We start from the raw sequence: 17,820 nt of genomic DNA on the forward strand, positions 1-17,820 counted from the left end.
AGCCCAAGCCTAGCTCATCGAGATGAAACAGAAAATGGATATCTAAAATATTGGCAGGTTTGAAATGGAAGAGGCTAAACCTTTTTGTAGTATTTGTCTCGAAACCTTCAAGGATCCTAGGACTATTTCATGTAATCATGTCTTCTGTAGTGGTTGTCTCAAAAGACACGAAGAAAAAAATGCAAGAGAAGGTAGGTTTGCTTGTCCGTTGTGTAATAAGGCGGTGATAGTATCTATCGAGGGTGTCAGTAGTTTTTTGAACGTGGCCAATAGTCCGAGAGACGTTTCGAGAGAAGTTCCTGTCCAATGCGACGTGTGTGGACCGAAAATTTATGCAACTAGTAAATGCCTTGAGTGTGAGCAAAACTACTGCCAGGTGTGTTCTGCCATGCACTTGAAAATTAAAGCACTGAGAAATCACACATTACGTGAATTAGGCGCTTTTGATGAAGAAGAAAACGTAACACTATACCAGCGTGACTTCTGCCCAAAACACCCAGAAGAGGAAATCAAAATAGTGTGTAAAACATGTAAAAATATACCACTTTGCCTGTTTTGTAAAATTTCTGAGCATGACAGTCACAAATCAAGAATGCTTGCTGAAGAGGTGGAAGAAGTCAAGACTTCCCTTCAAAACAATTCGACGTTGTGTGCGGTCAGGTTAGAGCAACTTGAAAGTCGTAAGAAAGAAGGTGAAGTATTAGACAGTGTAATTGATAAATGTGAACAAGACGAAATTATCAATGTGAACAAACAAGAACAGGAGCTGATCCGTCTTCTTGAAGAATACAAACAAAAAATAAAAGACGAGGCGCAAAACTTCAGAGAGGGTATTGAACGGGTCTATAGGAAGGTTCGAGAGGAAAATGAAGATTTTAAAAAAACGATAGAGAAGGAGTTTTCAGATTGTGTTAAAATTCAAAGTCAAGCAAGAACAATTATTGAAACTGCAAAAGATTCTCAGATCGTGAAAATAGGATATGATGTGAGCAAAAAACTATCAGAAGAAAGCAAACGAGCTGTTCAAATTAAACCGTTAAACATGCGCCGTAGAGCATTCATCCCTGCGGGTCTTTCGATGCAAAAGATTGAGTGTAAGATGGGTGACATCTCAAATGATATCACGAGCAGTGAAAGGGTAATACATACATACATACATGCATGCATGCATGCATGCATACATACATACATACATACATACATCCGTCAGTTCATCCGTCCGTCCATCCATACACACACACACACACACACACACACACACACATATATATTTGTGTGTGTGTGTGTGAGTGTTACGTATATTTGATTAAATTTGTTTGATTTGATTTGATGGTTTGTGGGTTTTGGAACCTTTTTAGTTTGTCAATGTAATGTATTTTTGTTGACTCGGAATTTGACATTTTCCAGAAAAGTCAGTTTGACCTGAATTTTCCTTAGGTATCTAATAATAGAAAAATTGTTTCTAATTTTGACTTAGTTTCTTTCCTTGATTGAGGGTCAAGTAAACAACTTTTTCTTGGGGTAAAATGAGTGGTTCTTATCAAAGACATACAGGGGCTACGTGATCTTTTAAAATGTAAATTGATCACGTGAGCCTCTATTTCGCAATTAGGAATTTCCAAATTGCGAAATATTTAATGTTAATAGTGATACTGAGAAAGAGAGAGAGAGAGAGAGAGAGAGAGAGAGAGGGAGGGAGAGAGAGAGTTTTGGGCTTTTAAATACTTGATGTCAAGTTGTTTTCTTCACTTGTGACTAGTTTTGAGTTTTTGAGTTATATGTTAATTTTTCTTCAGATTATTTGGACTCTAAAATATTAATTCGTTTCTCTGGAAATATTATTGTATTTATAAAAAATTCTTGAACAGGGACATTTCTTAAAATTTTTATTTGGATTTCCAAAACGGGAGGATTAATTATTGTGTTTCTACAAGGAAATGTAGACTTCAGCACAGTACAGGCAACAGCATACGTCTTCGCCTTCCATCTTGGATTCTTCGTCAGGACTCAAATTTGAAATCATTAGAACATTTCATCAAACATACATACATATATATATATACATATATATATCTTATACATTTTGAGTCTACAATTGAAAATTAAAAAGTTATTAAGGAATGATATTGTTTTGTTCTCTCCGAGTGTTTCGACGATTTTCTTTATCGTCTTGATATGAATATTGAACAACTGCAACATTGAGTTGTCAGTGAGTCAGTTCTAGGTTAAGAATTTTGGCAAACATAGAGAAAACTTGTTATTGGACTGGAGACTTTAAACTTGAGTGTGTGTGTGAATTGAATTTTTAACATAGCTTTCAAAAAAAATTCAGTCATATCGCTACGATGTCTGCAATGTGGCAGTTTATAGCGATGTCTAGCACTGGGGCAACATGCGACAGACATGTAGCATCATTACATTATCCTGACACCAGACCGACCAGTCCTAGTAGTAATTTTTTAATGCTGAGCGCCAAGCTAGGCAGCTGCTTGTACCATTTTTATAAGTCTTTGGTATGAATCGGCCGGAGTTCGACCCCGCGACCTCCCACAACCGAGGCGGACGCTCTAACCACTAGGCCACTGGAGCGTCAGAGACTTCGAGTCTTCAACGTGTTGGCAATGGTATGAGAGTAGTTAAACCACCACTTACCTGCTTTCCTGAAAAACTTTCTTCAAGGCAAAAACGTTTAGGTTAAATTTGTACCCCCTCCCTTAGCGTAACAATTACACGCGTATATATCCCCATTAAGTATATTAATTGGCGTCTACGGTAATCATTTGCTAAATGTTCATAAACCTAGTGCATGCGTACCTGAGGATTTGGGTACCATACCACGGGTTATCTTTACAAAGAACTTGATGCGTTCACACGTTTAAGCGATAAAATAAATACATGCATGAATTATTACTATCAATTTCAAGCCGATCATTTACATACTTCATTTTACAAAAGAAATGTATTTATGTCGGAAATGGATGGGTGGAGAGAGAGAGAGAGAGAGAGAGAGATTCATGTTATGTAGTCAGTATATTCTGTGTTCTGTTCTATATCATTATTAAGCCAGATATGCCCTTATTCTTGCATATCTTATTTGATAATACACGTGTTATTAATTAGACTTTAAAGCTGTGTGCAATCGATTCGTAAGAACAATGATGTGTCAGTTATACCTACATAGCTTACCGTCTATAATTTCTCTGAATCAAACTTTATTTAGACTGTACACTTTTCTAATTTGTACCGATATGATATTTCTTTTCAATTCTTGTATATCATTGAAAATATGCAATTTAAATATGAAGATCTTTCCTAAAAGTAAAGTCAAATTTAAAATTTAATCATATTTTTTTAAATTTTAATTTCCTTATTTTGTGTCTAATGCTGTGAAGTTAAACTGTACAATGGGTATCCATTTATATTCAAGCCACCTGAACAATTGCATCCAAAGCATTTTAACGATACAGAAAACATACAATAAATGCAACTTTGATTCTTCTATTTCTGTACAAAAAGAAGATAACTTGGTCTTGTCTTATTTTCATTTAGTGTAAAAGAACGTTCGTAAGTATAATTAAATGGAATATATTTAGTTATAACCGAAAAATATAAGTATCTTTAGTACACTTGTGTACCAAAAAATAAATATTTGTTTTTTCCGTCAAACTTTTCATCTAAGTTAAGATCACTTCTCCATATATCTTTTTGCATTTGGAAAAACATTATTTTCTTTAACAACACCAGCATCCTAACAATAAAAACTGTTTAACATGGATAAATTGTTATAAAAAAAGAATATTGACACCAATAAGCTGAATATTGCATGTGAACAAAAATCCAGATTTAATTAATAATAGCATTGAACCACGCTGTCTCAGCTAGAAAGAATTGTCATGATTCAGGCTAGTTTAGTTCTTAAGGTTTTAACCAACCGAATAAACCATTCTTTCAACAACACCAAAATTTAAACCTATAGAATTGTTTTTAATAATTTCAATTCCGAAAACTAAAAATATCTAATATTTATGGATATGTTTATCCATAATATTTATGGATATGTTTATCCACTTAGCTTTATCCAAAATAAAGTATCCAGGTTGCTTTCATTGCTGTCAGAAATGCTTTAATGTTAATCAATTTCATTTCCCATTTCCTATTTAGAATAATCTAGAGTGCATACTAGTCTGTTTATCTTATCATTGGATATCGGTTTAGAAATTGAAAAAAAATCTTCCCCCCCCCAAAAAAAATATGAAAACTTTGATGAGGTTTATCGATACAAGTTTCAGATGGATTAGGTAAAGAAAGAATCAAGTGATTTTTCATGGACACATAAGACTCTTAATAGCAACGGCCGGATCAGTGGGATGAGGGGTTGTAGGATTTCCGCCCCTACTCCCGCTAGAAGAACGTACACACAAACAAACGTACATTCAGTTTTCTCTTGAAATTTGACCATCGTTTTATTCTTGCACACGTTTATTGGGTATTATGCACACTTTGAGTAAATATACACGTAGACATTTACTTTTGCGCCTTTCGAGAAAGTTAATGAGCTTCTAAAATTTTAGAACCGATCCTTCAAACACTTGATCTGATCCAGCCCTGATACCAGTATTTTTTTTTCTTCGAAAGATTGCACGATTTCTTATGACCATTTTGAGAACATAAAGTGTTAGGTTTTCAATTTTCTTTTAATAGCTTAATTCTACTATTTCTTCTAAATTTATTGTGAATTTAATGCAAAGCAGCGTGAAAGCATGCTTCCAGATTTAATAATTTTTCTGACAAAATGTTTATGTTATTTTTTATTTTTTTCCGAAACAAACAGCTCCAGCCTTTTCAATGTTAATATTATAAAGGGGATCTTTATAAAAGACTTCAAATTTATCCAAGGTACCCCCTCAATTACATTTCAGTAGCATTTAATATAACAGAGGTATCATCTACATATTGGGATAAAACATACACGTATTCAGTATTTTCAGTTTTGTTACCTTTAATACTGAGATGCGTAATTATATATCCTCGGCACATAAAGTTAATATAAATGGCCTAGCAATAGGAGATAACCTTGTTTGCAACCGCGTTCAGTTGGAAACCTTTGACAGATTTGCCTCTTGACCGTGACATATGATTTGATATCCTTGTAAAATATTTCAGTCCGTTTTTATATAATGGGTCGAAAATGAAAACAGTGAAGAACTTTGTAAATTTACATTTAATAGAATTGAAATGTCAAATCTTATCCTCCAATTAGTCTTTCATTTGAACATAGTTCATATAAGTTTTGATTGTTCAAATTGGGGGTAAAACTGGTTATTTAAATTTGCCTTTTCTACTTGTCTAAAGTTTTACAACTTGTGCAAATAGACATAACGAATATGTATGTATGGATGGATGGATGGATGTGGGTGCGTGCGTGTATGTGTGTATGTATGTATGTATGTATGTATGGCATATTCTAGCAGACATATATCTATATATTTATGTAATAAAGGTATGTATGTTATCCTATTTATGCAGTTGGTGTAAAATGTAGACATCCTATCATTTTTATTATTATGATTTTATGTTAAGAACTTAGTTTATTGCACTAAATCAGGGGCGAAACCTTTTTTATTTTACTCATTCTCCTAATTACTAATCGCAGCCTGATTCATTGTTGACAAATGGACTGTCCAATGTTTAGAATATCCGACCAGTAATCACATGTAGATCTGTAGCTATTGAAACATTTTACAATTACAAAACCTGTTATGATTATCTTTTAAATAGGGAAATACAATACAACTTTGCCTGATGCTTTTGACTGGACAAAAAACATTTCTGAAAGTAGACAACCCACCGTCCCAGACGATCAGAGAAATAAAACAGAGAATACAAGACACGCAGGGAATACCAGTGGACCATGTCATTTTGAGGTTACCTTTCCTTGGCAAAGTACTACAGGATAACCAAAGTCTTTGTAATTACTACATTCAGGATGGATCTACCATCGAGGTCCTCTATAAAACAGCCCCAGTGCAAGACGAAGATACGGTAATTAAAATCTAAACTATATGGAACTATAGCTCTTTAAATGACCTAAAGAATCGCATAAATGTTTCAATGGATAACGTACGGCCAAGCTTGTTAAAGTGAAAAAGACACCTTGTCGCAGTAACGAATCTGTTGTTGTAAGACCTAACCTTTTTATGAGATGTTATCAGTTTCTTCTTGTAAACATCATGCTTAAAATGTAGATGAGCTGTCATCCATTGAAAACATTATGTCTAACGTTTAGATGATCTTTCATACTTTGTAAACATGATGCGTACAGTTTAGATGACCTGTCATCTTTTGCAAACATAATGCCTAAAATTTAGATGAGCTGTCATCTTTTGCAAACATAATGCCTAAAATTTAGATGAGCTGTCATCTTTTGCAAACATAATGCTTAAAATTTAGATGAGCTGTGTCATCCATTGCAAACATAATGCCTAAAATTTAGATGAGATGTCATCCTTTGTAAATATAATGCCTAAAATTTAGATGAGCTGTCATCTTTTGCAAACATAATGCCTAAAATTTAGATGAGCTGTCATCCTTTGCAAACTTAAAGCCTAAAATTTAGATGAGCTGTCATCCATTGCAAACATATGCCTAAAATTTAGATGAGATGTCATCCATTGCAAACATAATGCCTAAAATTTAGATGAGATGTCATCCATTGCAAACATAATGCCTAAAATTTAGATGAGCTGTCATCTTTTGCAAACATAATGCTTAAAATTTAGATGAGCTGTCCTGTCATCCTTTACAAACATAATGCCTAAAATTTAGATGAGCTGTCATCCATTGCAAACATATGCCTAAAATTTAGATGAGATGTCATCCTTTGCAAACATAATGCCTAAAATTTAGATGAGCTGTCATCTTTTGCAGACATAATGCCTAAAATTTAGATGAGCTGTCCTGTCATCCTTTACAAACATAATGCCTAAAATTTAGATGAGATGTCATCTTTTGCAAACATAATGCCTAAAATTTAGATGAGCTGTCATCCTTTACAAACATAATGCCTAAAATTTAGATGAACTGTCATCCATTGCAAACATTATGCCTAAAAGTTAGATGAGCTGTCATCCTTTGCTTTTTCTTGTGAAGATCATGCCAAACTTTAGGGGCATTTTCATAGTTGTCTTCGAGGAACTTTTATATAGAAGAAAGAATGAGTCCTAAAATAACTATGAACTTCACACATAATAGTTTATTAATATTTGTAGAAACCTAGTACACATTTTTCAACATTCGAATTCCCATTTGTTCTGAGTATACATAATATAGTTCTAAGTAATATTATAATACTTAAAAATGTAAATTGAGTGATATTTGGTATTCAAGAGATCAGTGTTTGACTCATGGATGTTTCCCCAACCCATTCCTCCCTCCCTCCCTCTCTCAGAGTTGAACATTGAAATGATTTTTAAAAAAATAAAAATAAACCAAAATTTATATCTGTATGTGTACATACAGTGTTTCCAAATTATGAGTTTGATTATTTTGTTTGACATCTTTCATAAAAAATGCCGATTTTGATTAGAGACTATTTGTGTTAGACAGAAAGTGTTTTTATTATCAATTAATTTCAATCAGCATCATTTCTGTGATGCAATAGAAACAGTAAACTACTCTCATAAGCTTTATTCACTTAATTTTGATGTAGCTGTCACATGGTGGATTCTAATTACTTCGTATATATATATATATATATATATATATATATATATATATATATATATATATATATATATGATTTTATGTAACAGAAAAAGAACACGAATAAATTTTGTAAAATTCAACAAATTATTTTTATCTTCTTGGACAGCAAAGTCAAAAAATGTATTATTGTAAATTAAGTCCGAATATATAGAGTGTTCCGAATGAGATCCAGTTTTTAATGTGCTGAGATACATTTTGCCTTTAGTTTAAAAATATGCTAATAGTCTTGATGTATCACAATGAAATAATCTGGCATGTCTTTGAATGAGTCCTCAATAATCACAAATTAGTGGTTTAGTCCAGAAAGTCAATGAGCATTTTGTAATTCCAATGAATAATTTAAATAAATAATTCCAATCAAACTATAACTGAACACAGCTAGAAGTGATTCCACAGACTGATATTGAAATAGTATTGAATACTTGTTTATCTGTCTTTTATATTCAGACTCTCACCTGACTCATAACTCAACAAAGTGCCATAGATTTGGTTAATTTTCAGTTGAAAATGCCAACAAATATTGTCAGCAAGTTATATTCCAGAATTTTCCAAGTTAGTCATCAAGGCTAGGCCCTGAACTCAAATTAAAATAAACATATTAAAATAAATGGCAATAGTCATTTAGGCCAGAACTCTACCATCAATCATGGACAAAACTCAAGCATACATTATAAATCAAATACACTTAACATGAATCAAGGAAATGATACATAAAACAGTATGTTGTGAAAGTTTGGCAAACATGTTACAACGGATAGTATCGATGGCAACATCATTATGTGGACTATCTTACTGGCATATTTCAAATCAAATATACCTGTTTTAAGAAAAGCAACATATAGGTTTTTTTCTCTGAAAGCATTGCTGACCAGCATTATTTTTATTATAAAAATACCAGCAAAGAGGTAAAGCAATTTAAAAATTATTTGCAATAATGTTAATTTGACTGGAGACATAGGAATAGGTAAAATAAATATCTTATTGATAATGGTTCTGAAGAGCATACAACTGTACCTCAGTTATTAGAAAACCTACACTTTACAAATATCATTATAATTACGAAGCAGGTAATGAGGTTGATGAATTAAAATATAAAATTAATAAAGCATTTCTTATTATGATCGTAGTGTTAGGAGCAGGCGTGAGATTGACGGCTTAGATGAATTTATTTCTTCCAATTGATAATTTAAATGAATTACAGATAGAGTTGAGAGAAGATTACTTGACATCAAATACAAATGCGATACTTTACTTTGATTTTTAACTGTAGGTTGGGACTGCCAATTTCAACATTGAGGACTAGCCTGATAACTTTTAAACATATACATTTTTACAGATACAATATGTGATTAAGGTAACTAACTTCAGAACAGCATAGTTTACATGTATGAAATTAGAGTCATCAAAACTGACGTTAAATATAAAATCAATGCTAAAATGTATTATTCATAACCGCACTGTAAAGCATGTTAGTAATTTTGAGAGTCCTTTCCTTAGTATAGCGTTTTACATTTTGTGATTGCATTTTACAAATTGCGTTGCTAATTTTGCCTTTACTTGCTAACACATATAAAGTACTCAAACATTAAAAGCATTTTGTTCTGTTTTTCAGGATAAGAAAAATCAAAAGAAGAATAACAAAACCAATAAAAACTCCCGACATCAGTAGTTGAATTTCCTATTCTTTCATGCAGGGATTGTAAAATTAAATCATCTTTAGTAAAATTCAATTCATGTACCACCAGATATTGTTCAAATAGTAGAGTTGACTTTATCTTTTGTTTCATACCCTGTAAACGTTTGTTTCTTGTCAGAATAATTAATTACGAATTTCATTCTTGTGGTACCATTTCTCATGTATTGTTTACATTCATTTTTGCTGAACTGATCTACTTCTTTACGTTTATTACATCTGCAAGTTGGTCCTTTTGTATTCATTTCATGCAGTGTTTCTTTGAAATAGTTTTACTGCTCAAATTGTACTTTTCAATTGTGCTATTGTTATATTTAGATATGATTAGTTAGTCAGTGAACATTTTGATAAATTGAGTTGAATCAAAATTGAAGCACAGCACGATGTTGAACTTACATGTGATCTTTAAAGAATCTTATTCATTAAGTAGGCTTTGTTGTTTATGTTGACTATTTATTTTGTTGCAATATAAACAGAAGATGGAGCGAGTAAAACTAAAGAAAATAACGAAGTTTGTACACTACTAGAAGGACAAACTTCACAAAAACTAAAGATCCTTTTGAGATGATCTTGGAATATAACGTGGCTATCGTTCGCAATAATTTGAAAGATCCAAAACAAAAAAAGTTAAAATCACAAGCAATAAGCAGACAAAGACTGGTCCATTAAAAGAAGAAAAACCAAGACAATAAAAGTCTAATATTAGTTCCATCAAAATGTATTACTTAGCATGTGGTGATGTAATTATTATTTTTGGAACTGGCAGTTTTCAAAACACGTCCAAGTAACTATGACATAGAAACATATACCTTACAAACAAGCACAAAAAGAAGTAGATATTATAAATTGTTTTCATAATCTGTTGGATGATAAGAGTGGTGAAAACAATTCACTGTAACAAATAGGAAGCAAAACGAACAACATTTTGCTTCAATCACTTGGAATGAACGCTGCAGATGCTTGTTGAGGAGTTGCTTGAATATCTACAGTATTTATAACCCCTTTAGGATTTAGTGATTGTGTGCATCCTTTATTGGGGATTGCTGCAAAAGCTTTGAAAAAGCTGGTATATAAAAAAGTTGCAACAAATGATGAGTTTGTAGCTTCTCTGCTATAAAACTGTTTAACAATATGATTTTTTGAGCAATGTAAGAAGCGATAATGAAATAAGTCATTAAGAATTGAAAATTATAGGTACAAAAAAAAAATATACTAGGAGATAAGGAATGCAGTCAAGAAAAAATGTACAGTACTGAAGAGTCGACAAACCCTAATATTCGGGAAGGTGGCCAAAATAGAGAAAAAATAGGTTGTAGAGAAACATAGAGCAAAAATGAATTCAAATATATTTGCTATCTAGCGAAAACAAAGAAATTCAAAGGATATCATATGCATTGTAAAGTATGATGGTTGCTTGAGTGTTGACTGTTTTAATTTTAATTACTAAATGAAGGGCTGCATTATCGCGGAAAGACAACCCGAAAAAGAAATACATTTTTCACATGTATGTTAATATAACTAGCAAATTATTTATTTCTTTACAGAGAATACATTTTCCGAACGATCACACAGACAGTGTAATGGCAAATTTGAAATAAAAACAGTTTTAAATCAAGATGGATTCTGTAACATTGAAATGTTTCTTCGGAACATCAACGAAGAAAGTATCGATATGAACTTTTTTAAATGATTTTAGTAACTCTGAGCAATAACTACAGGTGTAGAGTGTTGTGACTGGATAGTCATTAACGTTTACATTGATATTTACAAACATCTGATGAATCAGATATAGTTTATACGTATTTTAAAAGGATTTGTATACTTGTTCTAAATCAAATCATTAAAACTAAAGGTTCCTACACTGTCATTGCCTCTTCAATAGCTAATTTTTCAAGTCGTTTAGAGTCTCTGCCTGTTAAAATGTTCAGCTCATAGTGCCACAAACAACTGCAATCATTTTTTGTAAACAGAAGAAATATCACCAGTAATCAAAACGACGGACAAGTAATAGACCTTCCACAGTATGACTTTAATGTATGTTTTCTCATAGATCGCATAGGAATATTTTAAGTTAGTAACGGTGATGTCATTTTGCGTTATGTAAATGATAAATGTCTTTTAAGAGGTCTAGCTGATGTTATTCAGATAGAGGAGAAAATAACTCCAACATTAAGCGAAATAGGTAGTGGCCTAAACATCAGGAACAGATTGTCAATATAGCTGGATCTGCCTACAACGCTCACGGTGCTAATACAGACTACGTAGATAAACTATTTAATAATAAAATAATCAAGACCTTGGAAGATACTATCTTAAATGAAATCAAGCAGGGAGAGATGACGTGAACCGTAAATTGACCTCAATAAAACAAATCTCATTTGAGGAAGAAGACAACCAGTTAGGGGAACTTCGAAAACAGACAACAAGAAGATCTGACTTGTATAAGATTCGTTCACCAGCAGATTAAATTATCTAACCAGTAATTTACAATTTTTACAAATTAAAGACCTTTAAAAGTATCAGACATAGAGGAGTAATGTCTCCAGATCGAACAAAGGTCAATTGATGAAATATCTGTGTTGGATGCTGATTTGGAGGAAATTATCAAGTCAATAGAATAATTATTTACAATCGCACGTTAACAATTACTGGATAAAGTAAACGATGAAAATCACTGAACGATGATGATATTTATAAGTTAATGGATGACTTGAAACATGTCTAATTAGTTGAGTTGTTGATTTCAAAACGCTCCAATAAAGTCGGAAGAAAAACTAATTGCTATAACCAACAGATTGTCGCTATTAAAGAATAATTATTTTAACGAAATATAAAAAAGATGGATGGAAACAATATCAAAATAAAGGACAACTAAGGAAACGACTTACGATTTTTTAAAACAACAGACTTATGCTAGAAAATTAAAACCTTAAAGATATCGATTTAGCAGCTCTCAAAACAATTTGCTTCTTAAATAGAACAATTTTAAAAAATATAACAGCAAATACTATTCAGATGGAGAACTGGTGAAGAATATTGATGTTGAACGGAAATATTTATCAATCAGATAAAAGGTGAAACTATTAAGGATTTTTAGACACGACAATGTAATTATAGTTGACCAAGATAAATGAGATGAATAGTTCGAATTACTCGTTAGTATATACAATAACATTTAAACTTTGTTGTAAGATGATATGGCTGATTATGCAGAGTTAAAATTATATTATAAATGATCTCATAAGATCCGTCTCCATGCATTCAGAGAGTAGTCAGTGAATATAACTGTTCAACATTTACCGGTACTTGATGTGTAGCAATACATATGTAGTCATTTCACTTTAAGGTGAAAAAAATGTTCTGTCCAAGTTTACTTCCTGCTCGAACTTGTCAGGCTGTATATTTTGAGCGGGTATATCGCTCTGATAACAGAATGCCTGTGTACAGCTACTGTGACCCAATTTATACAAGGGAGCATCCGATCTATATACTACGTGCACCCCACCCTCATCCCCATCTCCCTCTCTCTCTCTCTCTCTCTCTCTATCATTATTCAGGGTGAATCTATTAGTAATCGGAATCAACAAAAGCGTTCATTTGGTAGCACTGAAGAACATCACAACAAAATGCTGTGTACAGTATTTATAAATATATTTCATATTAGATGATGCATATGCATTTTTAATGGAAACGTAACAACATATATCTGAATAATCCGCAGCTGTAAAGCAATGCATTAAACTAACGTGATTTGGTCGCATCTCTCAAATCATACTGTCAGAATCGACCATGCAAAACAGACCAGATTCTTTTTTACATGAGAGTATGTTGCATTTTTCTTAGCATATTAGTATATTATCTTCAAATGACAAGAGTCACATGAACACGTTCAGAAAGACAGTATTAAAGTAAATTAAGGCAGTTGAAGACGGTAAAGATGCAACACTGATCTAAATTATAAGATCAAGTAAAAACAATCGCATCTTTAATAATATAGTAATATATCGTTTGTGTTAGGAAGTTATGAACTTGTTTATAGTTTAATTTTTTATTGTTGAAGATTATTAAATAATATAGAATATCTTAATAGTTAATAGGTTTAAATGATTTTACTTTAGATACAAATATTTTTTATATTATAATAACCTTTGAAAATGTAAACACTTATATAAAAAGGGGTCTCGAGTGGCCGAGTGATCCAAAGCGCTCTCCGTTACGAATCACTGCCATCTCACCTCTGTCTGCGTTTGTTCGAGTCTAGGATTCGGCCAATGTGAGTATGTTAGAAAGCTTGCCAGTAGCTTCTCGTGGGTCGGTGGTTCTTCCCAGGGTTTTTCCGGGTTCTTCCTCCACCATTAATACTGGCCGCCATGCATAACCTATCGTGTGCTGAAGAATGGCGTTAAACTCAACAGCAGCAACAACAACAACAACAACAACAACAACTTATTTAAAAACTGAATATATTTTGTCACTAATAAAATAGTTTCGTCTAACTTATGAAGGGTACATTATTGTGATGGTACCTCATTCTTTTCACCTATATTCAGAATGCTGGGGCTAAATTTGTCAACAAGACTTAATACATCTACAGTTTTGAGCAACAAAAGTGATGGTTCTTGAAAGTCGTCAGTTTCCCAACATCCATTTCTTACTTACTAATATTGATTTTCGAAGATGTGAAATAATTACCCGCCATTTTTGGAACCCATGACGTGGAGCCAAAATAAAGTTTCCTATAGTACTAAATCACAAAGTGAGAGAGTATATTACGAAGTTATATGCAATTACGTTTTGTGACATAGGAGAAGGCGTGGTGGACAAACACGCTAGAAAATATATGCATAGTCAGACAGAAAGATGGTGAGAAGACATAATTTCTTTAAAAATACTACTGTTGAATCCTCGGGAAATAATAGCTAACTGCATAAAGCAACGAAGGACATTCCATACCTTCAGAAACATTTCTGATTCTAAGAAGATTTCCTATTATAAGAATGAAATGTCTCGAGTGCTATGTGAAGGAAGCGAACACATAGAATTAACCCTTCTTCCGATGTCATTGGCGGACATACTTGATTCTACCGGCAGCTTTTCCACACAGATAAGCATATGACCCATCTGTTTGAGGCTCAAATTGTCCATTAGTAACTTTGTTTGACAGGAGTCTCTAGCATAAACTACTTATAGTGGCACAGTTATACTTAGTATTAGACAACAATCAATTCCTCTGTGATAATATCTTCATGATTCAGCTTTTGATGGGTACGCTGTGCGATAGATGATTACAAAGGATTCTTCGTATGTTTCTTTAATCGTGGTATAATACTCTGAAATTATGTTTTGTGAAATTGATACATTTGGAGTCTAAGTAGTAAAGATCAAAGTTTCAAAAGTTTGGTACACAACAATGGTATACTTCATGCCTTTGCGGGAACGGTACCATATAAAGGTTAAAATCTCTCTATATAGAATGTGACATACATAACCGGAACGTTAGTTTCTTACTGGACACGTCCTAACATGACTCTGAATACCAGAATTATGTATCTTGTTAGTATTGCGATGGAATGGCTGAACGCAATTTTAGGTATCCAGTGGTCAATCGCCGTTGAAAATTATTAAAATTTTATCAATCTATTACCAAAATTGAAAGTAAATTTGCAAAAGGCGCCGTATGATAAGTGTAATTCGTACGTTATATAATAGTGATTTCGACATTTCTGAAACCATACTGATGTTCATTGTAACGCGGGTATCTTGTTCATTTTGCCTTTCTTGAATAACGAATGGAAGCTGCATAGAAACGTTTTACAGTGCCCGTATTGATAAAGTCTGAAGAGAAAGAGGCTTTGTTCGAAATGGCTTAGACTTAATTCCTATTTAAGGACGAAATCTGAATAATCCATCCCTTAGAGACGGACAGTTGTTAAAGAAAATACTGAGCATTAAATTAGAGTAATACAAGTATTAATTCTGATTCTAACGCTAGCTACAATAAAATAGTTACACTGAGGAACTCTTCATGTAGAAAGATCCAATCCTGGTTCATGTCCAATGTAATCAAAGACTCATTAAAACCTGGTAGTTATCTTCTTTTATAGCAGTTGTTTAGAAGCTACTGCATACAGAACAGGTAGATCATGTCGTTATTTTAATTATAAAAGTACACAATATGCTCGGTGTTTACAAAGGATGCAAGCTTGTCACATGATACATTAGTTTCAGTCTGGCAACCTTTCTAAACCCTTTCGTAATCCAATGTAGAGAAGTCACAATGGCTTTCATATTACTTAATGGCAATTGGATGCCATGCTGATTTGAGCTAGACAATAATGTCCCTCTCTGCTGTTTGATTTTGTCATCTTGATAATTATGACAGGGAATAATAGTCTGTAATTGTCAAAGTTACAAAACCTAGCATCTGGTAAACACACAACAGCAAGGATAATTGGATTGCTTATGGCTTTGTATGGAGTAAAGCTAGGTAAATTGTTACATTATCAGAAACTGGAACAAATGACGATATGTTGAAGTTAGAGATCAACAAATATTCATGAGATTTCCATTGGTCAATCTCAATATTGGTCTAGGCATGAGGGATCAGTTTCACATTTTATACACTAATATACTGGCTTCTGGCCATTTCAGAGGGGTAGCCAGTCTAAATGTGTACTTTTGAACACTAACTCATTGGGACCAAGGATTCTGGTCATGAAAAGCAGATGGTTGCTTGTGGGTGGGATGAGACTATTCCAATGGGGGACCACTGTATCTTAGTGCTGTCAGTCATACGGTACACTGCTTGGGATTTGTAATGGTATTTGCAGTGTATAGTTATGAACAAGAGTTTAGTAAAATGTTCTGTTTGAATGGAATTTTTAAATATTATCTTACATTTTACAATCTAAGAGATGCATTCTTCTTGATAATACAAATTTTAATTTTCAGACCAGCTACAAACATTTTGTAAACATATGGTGCTGGTAACACGTTTGTAACAAGTTGTTTTGCATTGATTATTTTTAAGTGCTAGTTTTGTGTTGGAATGGGATTTGAAACAATAATTTGATAATTATTTTACTCAATGTTGACATCGAATCATGGACATGTAATGTAGGGTAGATATTACCAGTCAATCATGATTTGTATAAAAGCCATTAACACACAGAAAGTGGGTCCAACAAAAAGACTCAAAGATACAAATTGACACAATTTAAAAAAATAAAATTGAGTTAAGAATAAAAAACAGATCGAAATAGGAAATGTCAGTTGGAATCTTTTGTTACTATTTTTATGATAGACTTGTTTGAAGTTACAAATAGAACTTACAGAAGTTAACATTTGTGGGGTGGGGCAGATATGACACCATGTTCAGCACAGCTATTATATTTGGTGAAGGAGGAATTCAGAAAAACCTTTGGAAGAAGCACCACCTCATGGGAAGCTACTGGCAAGCTTTCTCACATACCCATGCTATGTGAGCCAAGACTTGAACCAATACAGACAGGTGAGATGTGGATGATGTTTAAAGACAAGCACCCTAGACTACGTGGCCTCACGTCCACCCAAAGTTACAGGGCCACCTGAAGTTAAGAGGCCACCCAACATTACAGGACCACCCAACATTATAGAGCCACACATGGTTACAGGGCAACACAAATTTACAGGACCACACAAAGTTACGGTGCTACACATTGTTAAAGAACTTCTGATACTAAATATTACTATAGATTTTAATTATTTTGAAGCTGTGTCATTTTTTGTATCATCCACAATGCATAACCAGTGCAAAGTGATAACGTTTCTAATGGCATCATCATAGGCATCGCCTTTGGTTTTGTAAGTAGTAGTTACTCCGACACATTTGCATGCAGTCATGGAACTTAATGGGTGTATTTGAGCAAAAATGGATTGGTTTAGCTAATTCTCCAAATATGTTGTGTTTCATTTTGTTCTGTGTCGATGGATGTATACTTGGAGGGTACTACTAACCACGGAAAAAATGTAAGGTGTAGTAACCTACTTTTCATGCTCCAGCAATTACATTTAAATTTGTTTTGTTTTAAATGTAATGCTATTATATGCACTGTTGATAAACTTAATGGGATATTTACATTGGTATGTACTACATTACAGGCTAAATTTGGTCACAGTAACTTTACATGTTGCAGTGTGTATGTTTTTGCATTTAGTGCAGGTTCAAAGCACTAATGTGCATATAGTCATGAAATTTTATGGTTGCATTTATATTAGAGATACTATTGACTTCAGTAATCTTTTCTTGAAGTCAGTGACCTACTTTTCTTGCTTTAGTGACCATGCAATACTTTTTAGTTATTCCATGGATGAACATGTTAGAT

The 17,820-nt window shown here is 33.0% G+C and overlaps 1 protein-coding gene across 1 annotated transcript; it reads left to right on the top strand.

The window, feature by feature from the left end:
* LOC149774395 (E3 ubiquitin-protein ligase TRIM45-like) lies at window positions 1–9,883 on the top strand. Its single transcript, XM_089945341.1, has 3 exons — window positions 1–1,138; window positions 5,779–6,042; window positions 9,377–9,883. Exons 1-3 carry the CDS (start codon window positions 65–67, stop codon window positions 9,431–9,433), a joined length of 1,395 nt encoding a protein of 464 aa, XP_089801467.1. The 5' UTR covers window positions 1–64; the 3' UTR covers window positions 9,434–9,883.
* Window positions 9,884–17,820: the final 7,937 nt, after the last annotated feature.

Source organism: Sinohyriopsis cumingii, unplaced genomic scaffold (assembly GCF_028554795.1).
Source record: "Sinohyriopsis cumingii isolate HCF-2022 unplaced genomic scaffold, ASM2855479v2 utg000233l, whole genome shotgun sequence".
In the NCBI taxonomy this organism is placed as follows: Eukaryota; Metazoa; Mollusca; class Bivalvia; order Unionida; family Unionidae; genus Sinohyriopsis; species Sinohyriopsis cumingii.

Coding starts and splice junctions, on each gene's coding strand:
- LOC149774395 (XM_089945341.1), top strand. CDS start 65: ATGGAAGAGGCTAAACCTTTTTGTAGTATTTGTCTCGAAACCTTCAAG. Junction 1,139..5,778: donor ATATCACGAGCAGTGAAAGG/GTAATACATACA, acceptor TCTTTTAAATAG/GGAAATACAATACAACTTTG. Junction 6,043..9,376: donor CAGTGCAAGACGAAGATACG/GTAATTAAAATC, acceptor TCTGTTTTTCAG/GATAAGAAAAATCAAAAGAA.